Raw genomic sequence first — 24,705 nt, forward strand, 5'->3', positions numbered from 1 at the left:
CCCCGCCCCTCCACCCCGCCCTGCGCTTTCTCTACCTGCAGGAAAGTATCTCTTCGGAGTTCAGCTAGCTGTGCTGCCGAGTGAGCTGGCTGCCTCTCTGCTGTATAAAGCATGTGGTATGGTAATGTTTGGACAGCTGACAAATTAACCTCTTTTTTTTTGTAACATTTTCTATATGACCTTGGTCCCCTCCACAAACAAAAGGCAATTTCTAAACCACGGGCATGATTTCTGCAGCGAAGCGTGAGGCATTAGGCTGACCGCACCGCAGAGGTTGGGGAGGAGTGTGTTCCTAGCCAACACGTTGCGAAGGGCACTGGCACGTTCAGCTCGAGATCAGGGAGAGTTACCCCAAGAGGGAAGAAAGCTTAGAAGGCTGCAGCAAACTCCACATTAGATGGGCAGGTGCCCACTCTTCAGTCCCCGTTTGTGTTGACAGCGAAGGGTGTAATGTGGGCTGGCTTGAAGGGCTCGGGTAGCATCGCTGGAAAGTCAGTTCCTAGGCTGGAAGTTGTCTAGCTACATAATACAGAAAGAAGCAAATTTGTGAACTGTGCAGTGAAGTGCCGATTGACTTCAATTCCTGTGTAAAATAGTTTGTTGTTGGTGGGCTCCCCTGCCCTGGCAGATGTCTGGCACTGTTCACTCCCCAGGCCTGCACTGTTTTCCTTTGCCTTCTATGGCCAAAAACAAGGGACAGACTGAGGGGAACAGAGTGAAAACCAGGGGCGTGTGATGAGGCTGCAGCCCCTGCGATTCAGTGTTACTATAAGCCAAGGCAGTACGATAGAAAAACCTGCCTGTTCTGGCCTCCAGAGCAACACAGATGGGACTTCATGGAGATAGCTCCACTATCTCACTTTTTATTTCATTTTTTTACCCCACAACTTCCCTGTGAGTTTATTTGGGAAGGCTGGAGGAACTGGGGCAGCTGAAGCTCAGGCTGGCTGCTGCCCAGCCTACTCACCAGGGACTTCTCTAATGAACTTTTGACACGAGATGCGCTTGGAGCTGCCGACGCCAGCTTGCGTAGTTGAGTTTTACGGGGCAGTGACTTAATTTTTAAACTGAGAAGTGAGTTCTAGTGTCACTGCTCTTTAGGAGGAGCTCAGTATTACCTAGAATTGCTAGTTAACTTTTTTTACTGTTGGTTTTTAGGAGGTTGAAAGGTGAATTTAATGAGAAGAGTCGCATTGATGTTTAGGTGACGATAATTTATTTCAATAAAACTTCGGGAAGCCTTACTTGCAATGCTGTTAGTAAACCTCAACGGATTCTTCTTGAGGTCTTTGGTTTTGCTCAGAGCACAGTTGTTTGGGTTTTATTGTTAAAAAAAAGCCAAAACCAACCAAAAATAAAATCTTGATCAGTGTTGGAAATGGTTTTGGAAATGTCTGTAGTGCGACTTTTCATGTTCTTGGCATGTGTTTGGTTTGTAAATGTAGCACCTGCACTTTAGTCCCCTTCAGTTGCCCCTTTCTATCGGGATGAGAGGGAGCACAGCCAATTATAACACCACATTTAGAAACGTCGTCCCAGGCTGCAGAGCAGTAATTGCTGCTGGAATTCAGTTGTGCTGTGAAGGTGGAAATGGAAGAGAGACTGTCTTGAGGGGCTATAAAAATAAAATGAGGTTTTGAACTGTCTGGCAGCACCTGGGAGGGACAAGAGCTGCTGTACGTGTGTGCAGTACAGAGTCTGGGTCTTTATTCAAGCAGGGGAGTCACCATTCTTCTGAGAGCACAGAAGGGAGAGGAGAAAACAGCGCAGAAATCCTTCTCCAGGATCTGGCTTTCCTGACTTCTCGCTGTGTTTCTGTGAGATTTTTGTACATGATAGTGCAAAAGGTCCTCAGGTTCATCTTGTCAGAGGGGATGCCTGCAGCCAGAGCAGGTTTCGACCCAGGTTTGGGCTTGCAAGATTACCACCACCTTGGCAGGCCCTCTCCCAGCCTGCCCACAATGTGGAGGGTTCCTTCCCCCTTCTCGGATACAGACGGTGAAGAGCCCTTGGCTCCCTAGGAATTAGTTGGGCAGCAGCACTGCACAAGCCACTTCTACTCTCTGAGCTGTGTGGCACCTCAGCTACTCCAAATTTCACCACTAACCCCCCCAAATAATTCACATTGATCCCTGATTTCTTAAAATTTGTGCTGGTCTCAAATGGTACCAGTAAAGCAGTCCTTCTTGGCCACCAACCCTCTCTATGTGATGTAGAGTCCAGTCCTTCGCCCAGCAGCAGTCCTTGGGAAGGGGAAGGTGCTGTGAGACTGTCCTGGATAAAACCCTCTTGCCTGAGATCCTGCAACAGAGATGAGGGAAGGGGCTGCCTGGCTTCCGTGGGTGGAGGGAGGCTCCTGGGGCTCAACCAAAGAGGAGTGGGGATGTTTCAGGGGCTCTTGGGCTATTCCTTCTGGACTTCTGCTGGATTCCTGACCTTTTCCTGGGACCTCTTCCCTTTGCTCCTGTGGCAGCAGTTCCTGGCCAACTGCTGGCCGCATCTTGCCTGCAACATGTCCTACTTCAGTGATGAAAGGCTGAGGAGCACATGGACCAGCAGTGGCCCTTGGCTGGCTTTGTACCCCTGGAAAGGGAGGTCATAGAATCACCAGGTTGGAAAAGGCCTCTTAGATCATCGAGTCCAACCATTCCATCTGCCTCTAAACCATGGCCCTGAGCACCTCGTCTGCCTGTCTTTTAAAATTCCAGGGATGGTGACTCCACCTCCTCCCTGGGCAGCCTTTGCCAGGGCCCAGTGACGCTTTCTGTGAAATTTTTTTTCTGATATCCAGCCTGACCATCCCCTGGCACAGCTTCAGGCCATTCCCCCTTGTCCTGTCCCCTGTCACTTGGGAGAAGAGCCCAGCTCCCTCCTCTCCACAACCTCCTTTCAGGCAGCTGTAGAGAGCAATAAGGTCTCCCCTCAGCCTCCTCTTCTCCAGGCTAAACAACCCCAGCTCTCTCAGCCGCTCCTCGTCAGACGTTCTCCAGCCCCTCACCAGCTTCATTGCTCTTCTCTGGACACGCTCCAGAGCCTCAACATCCTTCTCGTTGTGAGGGGCCCGGAACTGAACACAGTATTTGAGGTGCGGCCTCACCAGTGCCGAATCCAGAGGCAGAATCCTCTCCCTGGACCTGCTGGTCACGCTGTTTCTGATCCAAGCCAAGATGCCATTGGCCTTCTTGGCCCCCTGGGCCACTGCTGGCTCATGGTCAGCTAACCAACACCTCAGGCCCTTCTCCTCCGTGCAGCTCTCCAGCCACTCTTCCCCCAGTCTGTAGCTGCACAGGGCTGTTGTGTCCCCAGTGCAGGACCCGGCGTTTGGCCTTGTTGAACCTCCGGCCAGACGTCATCGTGGAGGAGCCGTAATGACCTTCCCAGCATCACTATGAGGATCGCTGCAAACAGCAGGAACCTTGATGACACCGTGCCGGTCAGGAGACACTGCTGCACGATGGAACATCCTTTCTAAGCAGCCTTCCCTTCTGGTGTGACGCCGGATGGGTGGCCCTACATGAAGCTGAGCTGGGGGCTCCCGGCCGTTCAGGCCACCTTCCCCGTGGCTCCTTCACTGGGTTTGCAGCATTCCTGGGGCTCAGGGGGGACGGTGGCTGCGGTGCCAGCCTGTCCTCAGCCCATCAAGAGTGAGGAACCCGCCTGGTCCCCAGTGATGCCAGAGCTGCACCGAGAGGCAACCAGCTCCCGAGTGTCCCACCTGCACACGGAGCCTGGTGCCGGCGTGTGCGGAGCCAATGCACTGGGGATGGCTGAGAATGGGAAAAGAAAAAACAAACAGCGAAAAATCCCATGCCAAATTGTGGAAAAAAACCCCAAACTGCAGAAAACCAAGCCCAAACTGTGAGAAAAACCCAAATGGTGGGAAGAAAATCCAAACCTCGTAATTGCTCCTACAGCAGGGAGTAAAAATATTGGCTTTCTTAGAATCTTCTCCTGTATCTTAGAGAAAAAAATCACCCATTGCGGGGTTTTTGATGTTGCTACGAGTTGAAAGCCTCAACCTGGTGACTCTCTTTGCATTCCCAGAAGAAATAACAATATTTTCTTGCTTGTGGGGGAGGGCGGAATTTTTGCTCCCGGTGATGCTCCGGAGCAACCTGAGCCACCCAAGGTTTTCCACCCACCGATTTCCCCAAGATTTGCACCCAGTCCTTTATCTCGGCCCCTCCTGAACCCAACAAACCCCTCAAAAATGTGATTTTTTTTTTTTGGTATTTTTCCTTCCTCCCTTAGGAAGGAGTCAGGCAGGAAAGAAGCAGGCGGAGGCGTGGGAGGGTCAAGCCCGGGGTACAGACAAACATTCTCTTTATTGAGCTACACATGAATTTTTCCATTAGTCAGAGAAAGAGATTGGCAGTGTGTAATATATCACAGAAACCTCACTGATTGGTAATAGAAAGGCTTAGAAAGACCTGGCGCTTTATATATATATATATAATATTTTTATTTTAGTTTCCTCTTTATTTATTCGTTTTTCTTTTAAACAGGAGTGACCGCTCTGCTTCAGCAAAGGTAACTCGTAAAAGTGAAACTGTGAAGACGTCTGGTTACGAATCAAAGTAGAAATGATGAAGGATCGGTCATGAAAACGGTGGCTTCGATGTAAACACTACATTCGATTCTTGTTTTTTTAAAATTATTTCTGTGGTTTTGTGTGTGTTTTTTTAAAATTTTTAAATTCATTCTTGCTTTTTTTTAAAGTTTGCTTTTTAAGTTTTTTTTTTTCTTTTTTTCCCCTTTTTTTTTTTTCAGCACAAACATCCCAACATGAGAGAGAAAAAACACCATTCACTATCAGGAGAGAGGGCTGGGGAGGAGAGGGAGGAGGGAAAAGCAGCACAAAAAAGCGTTCACTGGAAAGAGTTAAAAATGAATAAAAACCAAACAAAACCAAAAAAAATACCCTAAACAAAAAAAAATAAAGATAAGATAAAATAATATATATATCTATATATGTGTGACCCTCCCCATCTGCCCTGCGGGAGGGAGGCAGCCTGGCGGAGCTGTGCTTTTGGATGAGAACCCAGAGACTGAGTTTGAGCAGGGAGTTATTAAACCAGGAAAACGAAGGGAAAACCTGCTGGGCAGCGAGGGCTTTGGCTGAGAGTGGGGACCGCTGAGAGGGAGCAGCAGGAGATGCTCCCACTGCAGCCACCATGCTGCAGATGGAAAACGGGAAAAGATTTGTTGGTGCTGCTGCCATTTCCATTTTTAGCTCCGATTCATGGCCAGAGGGGGAGAGTTTTCCATTTTTTGCCCTCCTTTTTTTTTTAAAAAAACCACCTAAATCTTTCAGTTTGTGGAGGCAGCGGCTCACGGGGGTGGGGGCAGGGCTGGGCAGGGGAGGCTCTGTGCTGGAAACGGAAATAATGAGCCATCAATAATAATAATTAAAAAAAAACCCCACAATAATTATTAATAATAATAGTACTTAAAAAATAACCCCCCATGGTCAAACAACTGATGGGAGGAGAACCCCCCTTGCTCCACAGCACCGGGGGCTTTCGCTGGGGGGACCCCAAGGGCTGCCCCTTCGCCCCCTCTGTCCCGCTGGTTCCCCAGGGATGTCGGGGTCCCCCGGTTCAGTGCGAGGAGCTGCCAGGGGACAAGGCTGCCCACGGCTCCTTCCCATGAACTAAACAAGGGGGGGATGGATTTGTTTTTATATATGTATATACGTATATGTATAACTTTTCCTTACGCCTTTTTATTTACCAACTTGCATGATTATGACTACAATTTTTTTTTCTCTCATTCAATCCGTTTTTTTTTCTCGTTTTGTTTCACTTTTTGTTTTGTTTTTTTTTTTTTTTTGTTTTTGTTTTTTTCCCGTGCGTGCGTGTGTCGTGTGTGTGTCTGTGTGTGGTTGCCTTGGGGTTTCTTTATATTAATTTTTGTTGTTTCTTTTCTCTCCTGGTGCCAAAATCGCCCCCAAAGAAGTCGTTTTGCGCCAGGGGGATCAGTACAAGCCACAGCCCCGCAGATTGTTGGCGATGATGATGTCGGTGACGGCGTCAAATACCACCTGGATGTTGTTCGTGTCTGTCGCACACGTCATGTGGCAGTAAATCTCCTTGTTGGGGGAGCGGTTTTTGCTTTCAAATTGTGCTTGGATGTAGGCGGCCGCGTCCTCGTAGGTGTTGGGACCTGTGAGGGGACAGAGCAGGGGGTGTCAGGCTGTGGGCCGCCATCCTCCTCCTCCACAAAGGTAGCAAACTGCTTTATTGCTCAATAAAAAGAGGCAAACCCTATTTATCTTCCATTTCCCCCCCTCAGCATGGTCCAATTACATCTTTTAACACCCCCACCTCCGTCCTTTCACCCCCACCCACCCTTTTCATGCCTTTCTGCCCCATTTCCCCCCAAACTGCAGAGCACCTGGGCTCTATGGGAGGCTCCTCCCCACCCAGGTGCTGCTGCTTTGCCCTCTCCAAGGGCTCCCTTTTTCTCCCCAGGGAAGGGCAGCAGCCCCCAGTCGTGCCTGGCTGGGCTGTAGCCAAGGGATGCATCTTCTGGCATCACTGCTGCCCTCGCATTGCTGCTGAGTCCCCATGGCACACCCTGTGTCCCAAGGGAGCGTGGAGGGGGCAGAAAGGCTGGGGAGCCTGGTGGCAGGTAGGGGAGGGATGGTCGAGGGGGTTGGTGGCTGTGCCCTCCCAGTGGCTCTCGCTCCGGCGTGGGTGAGGGTCAGTGGTGGGACAGGAGCCCCTTGGATGCGGGGTGCTTGCTTGGTGCACCAGGGCAGTTTCCATTGCCTCCCTCCTTGGTGGAGTGGGTGAGGTTTGCTTTGGTTCCCTGGGCTGGAGAGGGGCCAGATGTTTGAGCTGAAAAATGTGCGTTATTGCATTAAGCCGCTTACAGCAGTGAGTGGCTGTGCCCGGCCCCTCACTGTACGCCACAAAGCCTGAATGATGCCCCTGAAATCGCCTTTGGAAGAGCTGCTATTATCTGGAGATTTATTTTCCTTTTCCAGCTCACCAGTTTACTCCTTCCCGAGGCAGCAGGTGGCCAAAGGAGAGGGGAGGTGGCCTGGTGCCACCAGCCCGTCCCCCTCCCCAGGGTAGCCAGGCTGTGCTATACAACTACACGAGGGATAGTTTGGAATGTCTCACCAGGTGACTAGGAAAAAAAAGCACTGCTGCCTTTATGATGGAGAAGCCTAAAATCCTCCTGTGAAAATGCTGGCATGTCCATGCCATAAGTGAATGGGTGTTCTCTGGCTGAGAGACCCCCTTGCCCCCAGAGTCCAGCGTGGGTGTGCTCTGGGTGGACTAGTTTAGAGATATCCAAGTAATTGTAGGAGATGCTGGAGCCTCTGAATCTCAACTGATTTTTTTTTTTTTTTTTTCCTTCCCTTAGAAATTTTGGAATGGACATCTATGACATCTATTCTTATCGCACTTTTTTTTTTTTTTTTTTCTTCCCCAAACCATGTTGGCTTCACTTAAAAATGCGTGATCTTCTTGTGGCTTCACTGACTTCTGCTCTAAAGCAGCTCTCCTTCTCCAGCTGTACCCTGCGCAAATGTGCTTCTGGGAAGATGCAAAAGGGAGATGTAGCTTGGAGGCTCCACATCTTGGTCTCTCTAGCAGGTGCTTCTCAGGATGCATCAGCAAAAGAGATGGCTCGAGTGGTGGGCAGCTGGCTCTCACCAAGGCTTCTCCTATGTCCGGACTCATTAAAGCTCATCTCTGTTTATCCTGACCATCGTTCTGTCCCATCAGCTGGTCATGCACCTTTGCCGCCAAAACTGACCGTGAACAGGACATCCACCACCCCACGAGAAGGGTGACGGAGCTGCACTGCGGTTCTTGGAGGTGGAAATTACCTTTGCCCCCTAGTAAAGGTGCCCCATTCGCTCCGTCCCCCTGCCCACCCCTGGGTGAGACACAGACCCCAGCGACGCAGCGGCGGGTGTCGCGGCGGGCTGTGCTGTGTCAGCCCCAGCACGTACCTGTGTATTCAGGGAAGCAGATGGTCAGAGGTGATTTCTTTATCTTCTCAGCAAACAGGTCTTTCTTGTTGAGGAAGAGAATGATGGAGGTATCAATGAAGAATTTGTTGTTACAGATGGAGTCGAAGAGCATGAGAGATTCGTGCATGCGGTTCTGCAATGGAGAGCACGGAGAAAGGAGAGAGAAAGGCAAAGAGAAAAGAGAATTAGAGAAGAGGAGAATATTTTTTCAGAACAGGAATGGCTAGAAAGTGAAAAATCTCTGAAATAAGACAGTGGTAAACATAAGATGGTTACAAAGGTGGAGGAGACAGTATTGCTTTACGCTTGGGCTGCAGGACAAGGCAGGCGTGGAGGTCACGGCTGATCCTCCACTGTGTCCCTGCGGGGCTGCTCCTGTAGGGCTGACAACCGAAGCCTCACAGAAGAGCAGAAAGATCATTTGCTCCTCACCTGCTTAACCAGAGGAGTGTAGGAGGGGCACCCCCGAAGCATCACCGGCAGAGCCTAAATAAAGTAAAGACAGACACTGCCAGCCAGCAACTGGGGTGTACTGGGCATGCGGACTGGGATGGAAGGTGTTTTGGCTGTCTCGGAGGGGTCCTACGGACGTGCCCAGAAGGGCACTTGTGCCAAGCAGTGCTGTTGCAGCGAGACTGGTGCTGAGGGATTCCCAGAGGCTGAGGCAGGTCCTGTCCCAGCTGGACCCTCCAGACCCTGGAAAAATCTTCACTGTATCTGTGAAAACACCACAGTGATGACCACGTTTTCACTGAGAAACCCCAGCAGTGCTGCATGGGGGAAAGGGATGCAGGTGCCCCTGCCAGCCCACCCTGCAGCTCTCCAGAGTGCGATGGGCTCGTGGACTGCTCCAGGGAGACTTTAAGCACAGAAGAGTTTTAGTAGGAGCGTAAATAGAAGCAAATCTCTAAAAGCGGTCATCTGTTCAAGTTAATTTTCCTTTAACATATGGACAAAAGCCACATACAGTCATTTCCCCCATGCTACAGAAGTTGTTACCAGAAAGGAGTGGAGAGTGGACAGAAGGACAGGAGAAGGAGGAGGAGCTGAGGTTGTCCTGTGCCGGATCAGCTGTTGCAGGTCATCATCAAGCAGAGTACTGTAATGCTTTGCTGGAGCAGCTGCGGGGGTCTGTGCGGGCAGGCGGGTGCCTTTTCCATTAGCATGAAGGTGCAGCTAGATGGGATAGGTATGGCTCTCTGGGAGCCCTCAAACCTTCTCCATCATCAGCTTGCTCTTTAAAATGAGCAGGAAGCTGTTCCCTGCAGCTCTACTGATAATGCTGGGAGATATTTTAGGCAGTCCACACACCTTTTCCGTTGCAGTTACCCATCTACTCAGACTTGCAAGACTTCTGGTTCAAAACCAGGGTTCAGGGAACTCGCAGGCTGCCGTGCCCTGTCCTGGCGTTGAGGCCCCCTAGTCCTGGCTTGGCTGCATGCCACTTGCACGAGGACACCCAGCTATTCGCAAAAGCCTTGTGTAATGCCAGGAGCAGCAGAGATGTGTCGGGACAGTGAGGGTGCTCAGCAGGCAGTGGGAAACCATCCAGCATTAAACAACACCCCCTCCCAGAGCACCTTTTTTTCGGAGATGCAGCAAGGTGGGGCTTTGAACTTGCTGAAGATTGGTGAGAACACAAGTGTTTCCTAATGAAATGATGACCCAATTACACATTTTGGAGTTTTCCATGAATGTTTTATTAGTGAGTCATTTTATTAGCTACACTTCAACTGCAGCTTTGCATGCAAAATTTAGCAGATGTCTGACTTCATCTTGAAAAGCTTTGAAATTACACTGTCAGTTCCTTGACAAAGAGGAGCTAGGGATGCCAAACAGTTGCTTTCCAAAGCTTTGGGAACTCATTTGATTCTTATCTTTACAAAAAAGAATCCTTTTTCATGGGGAAAGCAGAAACTGCCACAAAAGGACGTGGCTCCTCTTGACTTTTGGCTATTGCAAAGACGACAGGTCTTGAGGTTTTCATGGGCAGTGTCTGGTTGGGTTTTTCCCTTTTTGTTTCCCTGTGTTGTCCCATGAGTGTATCTTATTTAAATAAAGGAGTGAGGTGGTGGTGGAGGAACAGTTGAAATAAGGCACGCTCACAAGGGAATGAAAATCCCTGGTGCATGGAGAACAACCCTGGTGACATTTGAGCCCTGGGCACCAATGCAGATATCCCGGAGGGCATTTGAAAAAAAAAAATCCCAACGCAAACATACAATGAAAAATCCTTTCCCTCGGAGCCATTAGTTTTTCCCAGAACTGGCACATAATTCTCTCATCTGCAGGGTAGGACATATGGGGATATGCGTCCAAGGATGGGTCCAGCTAGAAGTTCCATCACCGAAATTGGTGTGGTCAATAGGACTAATGGGTAATCTTTTTCTTTGCTGAGGTTTATGGAATTTTTTTCTCTTGGTTTCTTCAAGTTCTTTGCTTCTACTTCATGCCCCAAATAACAGAAGATCTTTGTTTGAGACATAATGCTTGGGCCAGTTTGTCTCTTTACTTTAAACGGGAGATGCTCCAAGTACTGAGTTACTGCAGGGAGGTGGAGGGGGAAGTACTATTTACTGAGTTGAACCAGAAACAGCTCTTTTAACTTTGTGCTTGCAAGGCTCGTGTGAAGAGGCGCTGGAAAAGAAATGCAAAGCTTTCTATTTGTAATAGATTTGCAACCAAGATATGGGAGGAAGCAATAGGACAGCACGGATGCTCTGCCCCACTGCTGCTGAAACAGCAGCTGGACATGGACAGACAGATGTCAGGGAAAAAGCGTGGATGGTCTGACACAGAAATATGGAGGCAAGGGACTTCAGAAGCAAAAGAGTCTAATTTCAAGAAGCTAAGGAACAAACAGAAGCTTTAGTAAAGTTGTTCTACTTGGGGTGGAGGGGGGAAAAGGGAAAATTGCCATTGGATACTTACATAAAATGAAATATCTTTTGATTATATCCACTTCAAATTCCTTATTTCTGGGTAAATGAGGCTGTGGCAGATGACTGATGCCATGGGCGTGTGTGTCGTATGCCCATGTGCACACAGCAGATGCAGGGTAAATAACAGGCTCAAGAAGGTGGATGCATTCAAGGGAGACGCAATAAAAACCCTCTCACACTAGAAAAGAGCTGGCACTTTATTAACATTCTGTAACTAATAAATACATTACCGACAGCCAATAAATTATTACAATATCTAACGCTCTACTAAACCAATGGACAGTCACTCTTCATACAAAATTACAGTTAATACAGTTTGGGCCATCAAACATGCAAGAGAAATGATTCAGCGGGAAACCAGCAAAAGGGAAATCGTGGCAGCCTCCAATGATCCTTCAGGAGGAAGTGCGATAGGGAGCCCAGAGGCAGGGTGATGGTCACTGTTCCCTTGTTGAGCTGAAGGGGGAAAAGGGAGCTGGGAGGAATAGGGCTGAGGATGTTAAATTAGGAACTGGGCTATTTAATGGGGCAACAGCCAGTCTTCAAACAACCTATTTGCTTGCCCGATGCTGCCAGGTTGCTCCAGCACTGGAAAAACTGGTGAGACTCGGGCAATGCTGAAAACTGTGTTGTTACACGCTATGATCTCCTCTCTCTACCTGGACTGGGGGTTTAGACTCAGAGCTGCTTCTTCTGTTAGGATTTGGTCTCAACATTGATATCCAAGGCACTAAGTGGGAAAGGGGCCAAGGAAGTGAGCACTGGGCTGCCTCCCCCCCAATCCTTGCTGCACCCAGTGCCTCCAGACAATGGAGATACCCTTTTTGGGCAATGGAGATGGTTTTACCCTGTCCCCAGTCTGGCTCCCTCCCCTTTCCTTCCACTGCATGGTGTCAGCCAGAGATTTTGTTACTCCTGCTCTTAATAACACATTGGCATTTCAGGGTGGTACTTGCTTGTGTTTGCTAGCTAGCCATTGCAGCATGATTAAAGAGCTCACAGGCTGCTGGCTTGGACATAAGTGGTCCTGTTGCAAGCTCCTTTCTGCAGCCACGCTCTCAGCATAAGGTCTTATATAGGTCACCTACCTATATCTGTCAGCATCAATTATCTGGTGTTGCACGAGCGCAGAAATGATAATGTACACTCAAGTCTCGGGGCGCTTCAGGAGAGTGATTCTGTCTGCCCTTTCCTCTGGGGAGGTAGTGGCAAGACCACGGTCTGCTCTTCTGTGCCACCTGGTGCATGCCCCTGCTTTGTTGTGTGAGCATTGGGGTTGCGAGCGTGTGATGGGTTTGGCGTTTCTGGATGATGATCAGCAGCACCAAATCCACTGACTCAGATGCTTCCCGCATCAGATCACTAATGAGTTTGCAAGTCTGCTTGGAAATGGTTGCGGAGTTTTTGGTTGTAAGCCTCAAGGCAAACCTGGCCCACATCAAAGACACAAACACACTAGAGCTAAGCTTCTCTAATTGACAAATGGTCAGCCTTATTCCCAGGAACTCCACAACAAATGCCTCCCTGGCTCCAGCAGGAGATTTTTTTTGGCTGCAAAAATTCTCAGACCGCAGTGGCTATGGCGCAGGGCTGGTCCCTCGTACTGCACAAACCCCATGGGGGACGTCTGCCGCTCCCAGCTGCCCCCTGCGCATGGCTGGGCTGCCCAACGCTCTGTGCAGCAGCTACTGGGCACGGGGGTTGTTTTGGCAGAAGAACATCATCTATGTCCCATCCTGACCTCTTGGAGCTTGCATTCCTGGCCTGAGAACAAAGTCTGTTCCCTTGCAGGCAAACACTGGGCTCATGCCACAATAGATTAAAACCACCAGATACGTTTTAGTGTACATCACAGCATAGACTGCTCCCGTTAATACTTTAAGTGTCCCGTAAAACAAAGTCACATCTACTGAGGAGGCTGGCTCCTCCGTTGGAGGACAGGCTGGCTGGCCGTCCAGGAAAGCTGGCTGAAAGCAAGAAGCTAATTCTCATACAAAACTCCTGAGAGAGATTGGAAGCATTTCTGGGAGGCGGTGGTGGGAAGCCGACCAACCCCTCGCTGGACCCTGCGGCAGAGCAGGGGCAGCAGGGACAGACCTGTGAGGGCAGGCGGAGGGGCCAGGCGGCCTCACCAAGTGGTCCTGCTGCCCTGCCGCCTGGCTGGGCTCCGACGGCGGTATGTACAAGCACAAGCATGACCTCTCATTTGCTAAAGAAAAAACTGGCCTTTGAAGTGGCTGTATTTTAATGTGTGCTTTCCCAGTGCATATTTATTGCTGGTTCTCCTAATGAGCCCAGGAACCACATCCTCCCAAGGAGCGTGGTGCTCTGCATCTTATCCCTGCAGCCTCATCTACAGGTTTCCCCATTTAATCGAAATTGTTGTTTAAAGGACCTACGTGCATTTTTTTTGCCTCATGGCTCTTACACGCCCAACCTTCTCATTGCTGATGGAGCAAGGTGGGGGCTTTCTTCTTTCTTTCTTTTGGCTGCTGTCTGGGGCTCATTGCGAGTTGTTAGCACTGCTTGCAACTCAACACCCCTTGAATGCTGCTGCTGGATAAGTGACCTGAGCCAGCAAAAACCTCTCTGCATCTCTCAAGTGACCAGGGCAAATTCTGCACATTCCCACCTTAGCTTTGAAGGGCAGCAGGGTGTATACATTCCAATTCTGTGCTTTTAAAATGTGTCTCCTGTGCCCTAGTGTGATTTCTGACACAGCTGTACCAGTTGCAACATCCCTGCTACATGGACACTGTGACCTAAACCAGCTCAGGGCCTCAGAGGGTCTCAGTTCAGATTGCAATTGCAGAGCACAAGGGGTTGTTACGAAGAAGGCTTTTGAAAGCAGGTGATGTATTTCAAGGTCTTCTTTCTAGGTAACTGCTGCAAGGATTGCCTGTGCTTAGAAAAAGCACGGGGCAAGAATTGCCTGCAGAAGGCACATCTGTCAGAAGAGGCCTGGGAGGATGCAGAAAGCCAGTGGTGAGTAATCCTTTGGCAGGCAGACTGGAGACAAAAATTTATACGTGGCCATCAAGCGGGAGTAATAGTAGTGTTTAACGCTGGAAGCATTTCATCTTCCAAATGCTGTTTCCAGCTTTTGTCAGTGAATCCTCACGACGCTCGTGTGAGGGAGGGAATGTCAGCTGAAATCAAGCTTTGAACACACAATATGCCAAAGAAAATGAAAGGAAAGGATCCATCTGTCAACATTTCCTCCTCTTTTCTCCCTTTCCTCCCAATGGAGCACCAGTCATGGGTTATCACCAATGTGCCAGGGAACTAGTTGGAGCGGCTGGGGCAGGAGGGGTCTGGACCTCTCAGCTGGCAGAGCCGGGCACAGGCTCCCTGAATACGGCCCAGAGCACAGCACAAATGCTCCCAGCTGGCACGGGGGACTTGGCTGCATTTCACAGGGTTTGGAGTTGAGGTAATTCAAACTGTCTTTACCAAAATGCTCTTGTGCGCTTTATGCTGAGAACTCCTGAAGCCTTGGCTTGGTGCTACCTTCACTGGGAACAGCTTTTGCTACTTATTTGCTCTGATAAAATGTCACACACACAGCATGGGGTGGGAACAGAAAACCTCCAAACTCCTAGTGCTGCTGATCTATCCCTTCTGAAAGAGCCTAATAAACACCTGCCTTGCTGCCAGCGGAAGCCATGAGAGCACCACTGCACACACCTTTGGTCTTTCACTGCAGGTCTAGCAGTTACATACATGTTAGGTACCAAGTGTAATGGACATTCAGTTTCTCAGCCCTTAATTTGACAGTCAACGCACATTTGAACGGTAGGTATTACTAGTGGGACCTGGTCATCTGCATGGGACAAGCTCCCGGAGCCGTTCTGTCCCTGTGCATCCTGCCAGCCAGTTCCCTGACCCCTCTGTGGCAGAAACACTGTCTGTCCCCTTGCCATTATCCACTGCCTTGAAAAGCAAAGTGAGGGACTGGTCCCATTGAATGATGCCAGGCAGCAGCCCAGCTTTCACCTGGAGTAAAACGACCTCTGAGATCAGCAGATGGTGTGCGAGCAGAAAGACTGGCCTGGGGTCAAGGGGCAGATTGGCAGAGGTGCATCTGAGTTCTGCGTATCTATTTTTTCACATCATCTATTCATGCACTGAACTCCTCTTCCTGCAAAAACAAACAGGTTGGTTGCATTTTGCTGTCATTCCCTTTGCTTTAGTCTCCAGGGACCAGAGATCCACAGGCACATAAATCTTCTCAGGGTCAGGGCACATGGCCAGTCCCCTCCAAAGAACCACAGAACTGGGCAGGTGCTTCCAACTGAAAATCCTTTCTTTGAGACTCCTTCCCACTGACTCTGAAAATCCTACGCTAAACCAAACACAACTAAATGCACAGGTCTTGTGGTCAGTGTTCCTTTGGTTTATGGTTGTACAGCAGAGTGTGCTGGCATTAAATGGGAAGGGGCCTGGGACCCAGGGAAGCAGGACACACAGGCGGGATGTAGCAACGTGTGATGTGAAGAGAAGGGAGGGGCTCCTGGCTGCGCTGCCAGACAGCTCTCTGTGGGAGCTGATGCCACTGGAGGTATTTTAAGGCTAAGACAGTGAAGAGAAAGGTGGGTACTCCTTTGGGCCAGAGTAGCATGAGGCAGAGACACAGCGTTATTGATGTTAGCACCTTGCAGAGCAGCAGTAGGTCCTCACTGTACAACAGTAAATAGTTTTATCCTTTAATGCTATGTAGGGGCTACTGACACAGCTGTGAGTTGGTTAGATGGCTGGGAGCCTTCTTTTTCTCCTCTGAAGGACTCCCCTGTTTGCCCTGCAGTGCTCCCGCTTGTATCCCTGGCTGGGGTTTTGTCACGGACATCCCATGAGCACCGTCCCAGCAGAGCACAACTTCTGATGGGAACTTTCCTTTGCCTCCAAGATGACTTCTTCCCATTCTCCCTGCTGTCTCAACCTGCCTCATCTCCCTTCTGCAACTTCTGTCCCAAACGGCCTCTGCCCAAACCTCCCGCACTGGTCCTCTTTGTCCCACGCCACCACGCCTGCTCCTTTCCCTGTCCCCCCTTGCCTTTGGGCTGCGCTGCGTTGGGCTGCTCTCATGCTGCTCCTCCTAGACAGGCACAGTGAGAAACGAGATATTGTCCCTCTTGGGCACAGCACTGGAGGAAACTTGGACCAGCTGAACTTGTGGCTGGCCCGGAAAGCCTCACATTTTCCAAGATCATGGACTTTTCAAAAAGGCAGAGAAGAGGCAGGAATCAATGTTGCTCACCTGCCTACCTGAGGTTCAACAAGGCCAAATGCCGGGTCCTGCACTTGGGGCACAACAGCCCTGTGCAGTGCTACAGACTGGGGGAAGAGTGGCTGGAGAGCTGCACGGAAGAGAAGGACCTGGGGGTGCTGGTTGACAGCCGACTGAACATGAGCCAGCAGTGTGCCCAGGTGGCCAAGAAGGCCAATGGAATCTTGGCTTGGATCAGAAATGGGGTCACCAGCAGGTCCAGGGAGGTGATTCTCCCTCTGTACTCGGCACTGGTGAGACCGCACCTTGAATACTGTGTTCAGTTCTGGACCCCTCACCACAAGAAGGATGTTGAGGCTCTGGAGCGTGTCCAGAGAAGAGCAACAAAGCTGGTGAAGGGGCTGGAGAACAAGTCTTACGAGGAGCGGCTGAGAGAGCTGGGGTTGTTTAGCCTGGAGAAGAGGAGGCTGAGGGGAGACCTTATTGCTCTCTACAACTACCTAAAAGGAGGTTGTGGAGAGGAGGGAGCTGGGCTCTGCTCCCAAGTGACAGGGGACAGGACAAGGAGGAATGGCCTGAAGCTCCGCCAGGGGAGGTTCAGGTTGGATATCAGAAAAAAATTCTTCACAGAAAGAGACATTGGGCACTGGAACAGCTGCCCAGGGAGGTGGTCGAGTCACCTTCCCTAGAGGTGTTTAAGGAAAGGGTGGATGAAGTGCTGAGGGACATGGTTTAGGGAGTGTTAGGAATGGTTGGACTCGATGATCCAGTCCTTTCCAACCTGGTGATTCTGTGATTCTGTGCCCCCACGTGCCATGTTTAGTGGGACCTCAGAGGTAGCCATCTCACCCAGACACCAAACAACCTTTCAGGGTGGACTTCTAAGGATCCCTTCACACTCCCAGAGGTGACAGCCCATCTGCCATACTCTTCTCTGCCTCCACCCCAACAGCACCCAGAGCTCTGGATGACAGCAGATGGATGGCCACAAGTAATCCAGCCCAGCTGTGTTTGTCAACCCTTCTGTGTCCCCATGTTTTACTGTGCTGGGTGCTACCTTGCCTTTTCCACACCCCTGCCCCTGCCCTTCCTTACTCCCTTCCTCTCTTCCTTGCACATTTCCTTCCTACTCCATCACTTAGTTCAAATCAGCTCCCTGAGTCTCCCCTAGCCTCTACACGGCCAGTATAAACCACCCCTCTTGCTTTAGATACTGGTAAAGCGAAACTCTGACTGGAGACACCAAACGTGGAGCTGTCTCTCCTGGATGCCCAGGCAGGAGAGAGCACAGCTAAGCCACCTGCTTCTGTTCGGCCGAGGATGAGAGTGCAAGGTCAGGCTTCTCATTTAGATGCCCAAAGTGTGAGAAAGAGCCACGAGGCTCCTGTGCATTGTGCTGTCATGGTGAGCCTTCCCTAAGCACCTCTCTGCACCTCACCTACTCGAAGGTCAAACTCTGCCTACAAGAACTCAGGGATAAATATTTTTGGTGCACCCCAGCATTTCAGGGCTGCAGTTTTCAAAGAGACATTGTGCATCTGCAGCAGCATCAGCTGTGCTGAAATCACAAGGCTGAGAAGTGCTTTGGGAAAGGTTGCTGGGTACCCAAGCTGGCAGCCTTGTCAGGATGCCCCCCCCGTGCAGGGTCCCCACCAGCACACCATGCCCGGGCATCCTTGCTGCCCACGCTCCAGGGGTCCAGGACTAGCCGCCACCACCCTGCTCAGCCCCACGGCTTGGTGGCATCCAGCGAAGCGCCTAAGAAATGGGTTACTGAGACCACTAGGCACGTTTTAACATTAATTTTGAAAGGCTTGAGGTAAAACTGTTACCAGTAACGGATGCTTTTAGACAAGGCTTAGTAGGTTATGTTACTGTGTCCGTCTTAGACACCAGCAGAACTTGATATGGCTGTTTAACTTGTTCAAATAGCTGTCTGGGAAAGGGGAGAATATACAAATCCAAGCTGTGGTGGCTGCGTTCAACACTCCAACTTTGGGGTAGGAACAGGAGTCATAAAGTACCCTCAAAGTGATCTTGCTGTAATCTAGCACTTCCCAAAGGAATAGTGTTTTTAAAAAAAGCTAAATAACCAGGAGAATTAAAAAAATTCCCTTAATTTCAAGGAAAAAATAAAAAGTTTCAGTTCTAAACTACAGTGTTGCGGACCAGTATTTTAAGGCTTTGATTTTTTTTCTTAAAAACTAAATTATTTTTGTCTTTTGGCAGTTGAAATGCACTTTGTGGGAAACTTGTTTGCTCCCTCTACAGTGCTGTGAAATGGAACAGAGGAATAGAATGAGCAGCAAGGGAATGAACTAAAAATAAACCAAAACAAAATAAAATGGGGCTGGGGAACTTGCAGAACTTGCTGCAAAGTTTTCTGGGATGAGAGAAGGGATTTAGGTATTTCTTCCTCATCATCTTCTGAGGAGGAAAAAAGAGAAAGAGAGAGGACCTGTCTGTGGGACCAGAGGATGCTCCCAGTGGGTGCAGGAGAGAAGGAGAGGAGAGGGCTTTAGTAGAGTCCGCAACCCCGCAGGTTGTTGGCAATGATGACATCTGTGACGGCGTCGAAAACGAACTGGATGTTATTGGTGTCAGTGGCACAGGTGATGTGTGTGTAAATCTCCTTGTTGGCGGACTTGTTCTTGCTCTCGTACTGAGCCTGGATGTAAGCCACCGCCTCCGTGAAAGAGCTGGGGCCTATAAGAGAGCCAAGACGAAAGGAAAAAGGGTGGGTTAAAGTAACACTGTAACACTAAATCCATAGGGTGCCCACAAGCGCCCTGTTGGAGGGATGTGGGGAGCTCCTACAGGGCTGCTGCAACCCAGCCACTCCAGCTCCTTCTCAGTGACGGGCGTGATTAGCAGCCAGGATCGCTGCAGGGAAGGAGGTGCTCTCTGGCTGTCAGGACAGCTGTATTTTTATTCTGAGTTGCTGTTTATAGTCTATAGAGATGAAATGGATGAGGCAACTGAGAGTTAGACAGGCTATGATAGGAAAAGTAGAAGAAATTCCACATAACGCTGACAAAAATGAGAAAAGACCTGTGGCAAGAATGTGGCAAGTGCTTGACCTGGTGCAAAGGCTTAGCTTTTCTTCCCTCTTTTTAGATTTTTTTTTACTAAAGTTTCAGCTTTTGATGGAAAACAGGAGCTAAAATGTCCATGAATTGAGGGCAGTATCAGTACCTGTGCCCTCCTTTCCCTGAATCGCTAAGAGAAAAGGACATGAAAAGATCCAGTCCGTGTTACAGAGCAAAGTGGGGTTTCCTCAAACAAAACATGACAAAGCTAACACAAAATGTTTTTCTTTTTGTGAAACTGGGTTCGCAGGCCCCTCTGCTACAGCTGTGGCTAAAATTGCACTATGAGGAGTTTCTTGTTTTGATGTACAAAGATCTCTCTGCCAAACCTTACTAACCATCAGGCTTTGTGGCAAAAAAAAGCTTCAGAGCAGTCATGCAAAAGAGCAGATCCTGTCTCATCTGGGCAGCCTTGACACTGCTCACATACAGAGCTCCATTTGGGCAACTGCTCAGGTCTAATAAACTCAGTTTCTCTGGCTGGTCTGGGGTGCAGCCCTCCAGCAGCGCTGGGTACGGCCGAGTGCCTGTGCCCCGCGCCCTGGAGGCCTCTACACTGGTAACACTGCTAACGCCTTTGGATCCTTCTCCCTCCACAACGCTTTACTGATGGGAAATGTTATCTGCTACAAAGAAGCCTACTGGGGCTTGAGATTCGCTATGGTTGAAAGGACCTGAGCTGGGAAACTACCTCCACTCACGTAGACAGGCATCACTAATTGAAGACACGAGCTCATGAAGACCATGAGACTTTAGAATACGCTTCAAGTAAGAGAAGCAAAGTGTTTGCTGGGAGCAGGTTCTTGCATGAACACCCATGTAGAAAGTTTGAGAAGCGATCCACATGCTGTGTCCCACCAGGAGGGTATTTTATGAAAGGGAAGTTGGTTATTCAAAGGCATGAGGATTTAGATGCTGGATTCCTTCTGAGAGAGCAGGGAATCACTAATGCCAGCTTGGTTTAAGCATGTCCTGGATGCTGCTGCTTCTTCGCTAAGTATTGTGAATTAGTTAAAAGCATGAGTGAATTAAGGGGATGGAAACAGTCAGTGCTCCAGCATACAGCGAGCAAATTTGTGGATGCAATCCTCCAATAATTCTCTGTTAGCAGAACTAATGGACATAAAAAACTCAATTTTATTAAAAGCATTTTGCAGAACTGACTTGTGATGCTCAAAGTCCACTTGTTTTATAGGTTTTCACCAAATAGTTCTTTTTAACTCCAGAGCAACTTCGAATAATGTTGCTCTTTAACAAGGCCATGAGGGCTTCATCCTCTAACCTGGGGTCAGTGAAGCAGGGGTGAGTAAGCTTAAGTGTTTGCTTGGGTCCAAAGTCTGGTTTAACGTTACCATGAGCTAACTTCCAGCTTTTAACAGCATTACTGAACGTTCTGGGGTGAGACATTCTTCACTTCTGGTTCACATCCCTATTGGATCAGCGGAAGGACCTTCAGCCTTCAGACCTCCAGCCCACTCTGATGACACAAGAGGGAAAAGAGGCCTGTGGAGGATCCCTGGCTTTGTGACAACTCCCAGCTTCCAAAAGAGCACCTCAAAGGGATTTAGAGCATCTTTGGCGTCCTGTGAGGTTTAGGGAGGATTGGTTTGCTCCACCTGGAGCTCAAGAAACTAAGTGCTCAAGAAACAAGCTAGATTTGTTTTCCTCTGCATGGTCAGCCGATGGCTTTGCTACGTGCATACGAGGGTCTGCCTCCCCCACTGAGCTTCTCTTGGGCTGAGATAGCTCGGGAAGAAGCAGTTGTATCTAAAATGGCATTCCTTGTTCTAGTCTCTTTGCCACTGGGGATATGTAAGAATATTATTTCAGAGAGGGGTTATTGCAAGACTTCAGTGAAGGTCCACAAAACCAGGTCCACAAAATTTGATCAGGAAGGACTGAAAGTTGCAGGTTTGCTTCACGGAGGAAAAAGGTATTATAAAACCCTTCCAGTACATAGAATCTCTGCTATAAAAGGGATGGTGATGATCTGCTTTACAAGCCATCCAAAAGATGGCAAGCGGCAATCTAATTTGTAATCAGAAAAATTGTGGATTGGCATTATTGTGAGCTTTCAACTGTAAAGACTGTTCCATTGGTAGATCTTTTTAGACAAACATGTTAGGCATACGTTGGTTGTGTCTGTACTAAGTGGACAAATAGACGACTAAAATGTGTTGGTAGTGACAAACATCCCAAACTTCCCTGGAGAGGAAGTCTGCAGGTGATGTTCTGAATTCAGAGGGAGTCTTTCAGCTCCAGGGTCACAGGCCATTCAGCCCAAAGGAGCAATGATACATCACTTTTTCCTATTCACAGTGAAAAATCAAGTGCCCTGAGATAGGAAGCCCTGGTTAATAATTTGTTGGCCTGCCCAGAAATGTGACACTCTTGGTGCTGCCGGTTCACAACTACGTTTCCTGACAAAGAGATCTGCTTCTCTGTCTGTCGGCTTGATTCATCTGGATGTCTCTGGTGAGCTTAAATAATTCATGACGATAAAAGTTTATTTTTATGCTGTCTTGGAATGGTAATGAGGGTTTGTGGAAGCTGGCGAGATGCAGCGGGAAGCGGCAGGGTGCAGCTGCAGCCTTTGCACGGGTGATGTATTCTCGTCATTGCCAGGTCAGACGCCAGGCAGCCAGCAGAAGCGAGGGCTCCTTGTGCACTGCCTTTGTGCAGAGCCTCTGCTCTGGTCTCCAGGTACCACTAAGGCCACCTCCGCCCCAGCAAAGCCCGGGGCACGGCTTGCTGCGGCTCTTCTCTGTCTACACTGTGGGTTAAGAGGTGTGGCTGGCCAGCGCATAACAAAATCAAGCACCTTGTTGTCTTTCTGCATTTGACTGGCAATGTTTCCATGTCCAGGTGCTTGACGTCAGCAAGCCTGAGAGTGAAACTGGGGACATCCTAAACTTAACATGATAAAAATTCACAGCTTGGGCTGAAGCAGTCTAGTTGTGGGACCTGCTACCTGAGTGTTGGAGGGCTGATCCTGCAGCCCCTTCGTGCCCACCAGTGGGACAGTGGCCAGGAACTGCAGAGGGATCCTCGTGGTCAGCAAGGATGACAGGGGAATGTGACAGGTTATGAAACAGCAAAGCTGCACTCCACCTGACAACAGGCTAACAACCAAGGGCCACGATGCTGGTGAAGGGTTAGAGGGGAAGCTGTATGACGAGCGGCTACAGACACTTGGTCTGTTCAGCCTGGTGAAGAGGAGACTGAGGGGAGACCTCATCATGGACTACAGCTTTCTCACAAAGGGAGGAGGAGGAGCAGGCACTGATCTCATCTCTTCTCTCTGGTGACCAATGACAGGACCCAAGGGAACGGCAGGAGGATGTGCCAGGGGAAGGTTAGCTTGGACATTAGGAAATGTTTCTTCCCCCAGAGGGTGGTGGAGCACTGGAACAGCTCCCAGGAAAGCAGTTACTGCGCCAAGCCTCACAATATTCCAGAAGCATTTGGCCAACGCCCTCAGACACCTGGTGTGAATGTTTGGGTTGTCCTGTGCAGGGACAGGAGTTGGACTTGATGATCCTTGTGGGTCTCTTCCTACTCAGGACATTCTATTATTCTACCTGTGCCTTGGTCTCCCACAGACCCGTCTCCACTTGGGATAGTCAAGCTTACCAAGTCTCTCTGAGAGATCTGCAAGAAGGTTCATGTTCCTGAGGATGCTGGAAAACCAGGGCATGGGTTTAGGGAGCATACTGCCAGCCCCACACCTGCAGGTGTGGACTCAGCATCGGAAACATCCATGGGGCTGAGATTGAAAGCCCTGATTAGTGCTGAAGGCCCTTTGCTGGCAGAGAACTTGTGTTTAAGTCATCCTCAGGTTTTATGTGGGCCACTAAACATGGTGGGAGGGATCCTATGGCATTTATTGAAATAAAACTTGCAGGGAGGTGAATGGGACCCTCAGCTATGGATCTTCAGCCTTATTGTCTGCAATACACGAGAGTATCAGGCTGGATGGGAAGCGCCCTGTAAACCCTTTGCCACGCGCTCCTGTACAGCCAACTTTCTCATTACCTGTGTACTCAGGAAAGCAGATAGTCAGTGGAGATTTCTTAATTTTCTCCTCAAATATGTCCTTCTTGTTTAAAAAGAGGATTATAGACGTATCTGTGAACCATTTGTTGTTGCAGATGCTGTCAAAAAGCTTCAGTGATTCGTGCATGCGGTTCTGCAACAGAAAGGAGAGATCCCATCAGGCCAAAGACAGTGACTCAGGGATGTTCAACATATAGGGAAATCTAAAACAACTAAATTAAGGAGGAAAACAAAAAAAGAAAAGCTACGATATACATGATAAATTTACGTATACATACAGCTGAACGTATACATACACAGATGCAGTCCCTATAACATTTGACATACAGTTAGTAATTCAAGGGCATTTGACTATACAGAGCTGTTGTGATTTCACATAGCATGTAATTTACGGGATCCCAGCCCTCAGAAATCATCATGCACCATGCATGGATTGGGAGTTACTTTTGCCCTTCGATCAGATTGATATGTCCGTGTAGCTCATGCAGATTTTCTAAAACGTTTTCATTCATTTTTTTTAATATTTATTTTTTTTACACTCTTGAGTGCACGTGGCACACAACTGGTTGGATACATTAACCAAGGACTGGTGGATCCTTGAATTAATTTAGAGTTGGAAGCAGACATCAAGGCAACATAATTTTGGATATGACCTTGCCGTGAGCTTTGCCAGCGTTTGTTATTTTGTTTAGTGTCAGTGGGCCTTCAATTGTTTAAATTTTTTATTTAGTACTCTTGGAAGACGGCTCAACAGAAAATGTCTGGCAGAGAGGACAAAAGTGAAAAAGCAAGAGGAAATAATAGAAAAAGGATAAAAATGTAACAAGGGCATCTCAGAACAACCAGACTAGAAGTCAGGCAGCTACCATGGATGTTAGCTCATGCCTCTAGAAGAACATTAGCTACTCGCCAGCAGAAGAGCCAGATGTTCCAATGCACGCAGAACAAGAAGTCAGATTTTTAGTTACAGGTCATGCAAAAAAAGACACAGGAAAGGAGAGAGATACGAGGAATGAAAAAAACAGACCAGTTAGAGGGTTGCAAAGTCTGCCACATGATTTTATGGTGGTGGAAAGAGCTCACGGCAAAGTCAACCAAGTGTCATGTTCCTTGCTGCTTTCAACTCTCAACTTGGTTTTCTTTTTTTTTTTTTTTCTCAGTTCAAGAGAAGCTTCATACCTGCCAAATTTAGTTGGTCTCTCAAATGCTCATTTTTTGGCCTTTGTTTGGCTAGATAAGGTCAGACGGCCGAGGATAAGCTGTGAAGGTGCTGAGGCTGGCGAAGTTTGGCACACGAGGCCGATGCCGGAGTGCACACGCCGGTCGCGTGGCCATCTCTCAGCCGGGAGCCGGGTAGCGGAGAGAGCAGGCGCGGTGAGGACGAAGCACACCCAAGAG

At 49.0% G+C, this 24,705-nt stretch overlaps 1 protein-coding gene across 1 annotated transcript in view; it reads right to left on the reverse strand.

Annotated features, from left to right (window-relative positions):
- Window positions 1-11,122: 11,122 nt before the first annotated feature.
- LOC104055938 (guanine nucleotide-binding protein G(o) subunit alpha) overlaps window positions 11,123-24,705 on the reverse strand; it is a 47,197-nt gene continuing 33,614 nt past the window's right edge. The window contains exons 4-5 of the mRNA XM_009557127.2: window positions 23,287-23,440; window positions 11,123-18,868 (exon numbers count right to left, since the gene is read on the reverse strand). Of these exons, the coding sequence (XP_009555422.2) occupies window positions 18,681-18,868; window positions 23,287-23,440 (342 nt within the window). The 3' untranslated portion in view covers window positions 11,123-18,680. The remainder of the gene's footprint in view (window positions 18,869-23,286; window positions 23,441-24,705) is intronic.

The sequence above is a fragment of the Cuculus canorus genome, chromosome 13, assembly GCF_017976375.1.
Source record: "Cuculus canorus isolate bCucCan1 chromosome 13, bCucCan1.pri, whole genome shotgun sequence".
Classification (NCBI taxonomy): Eukaryota; Metazoa; Chordata; class Aves; order Cuculiformes; family Cuculidae; genus Cuculus; species Cuculus canorus.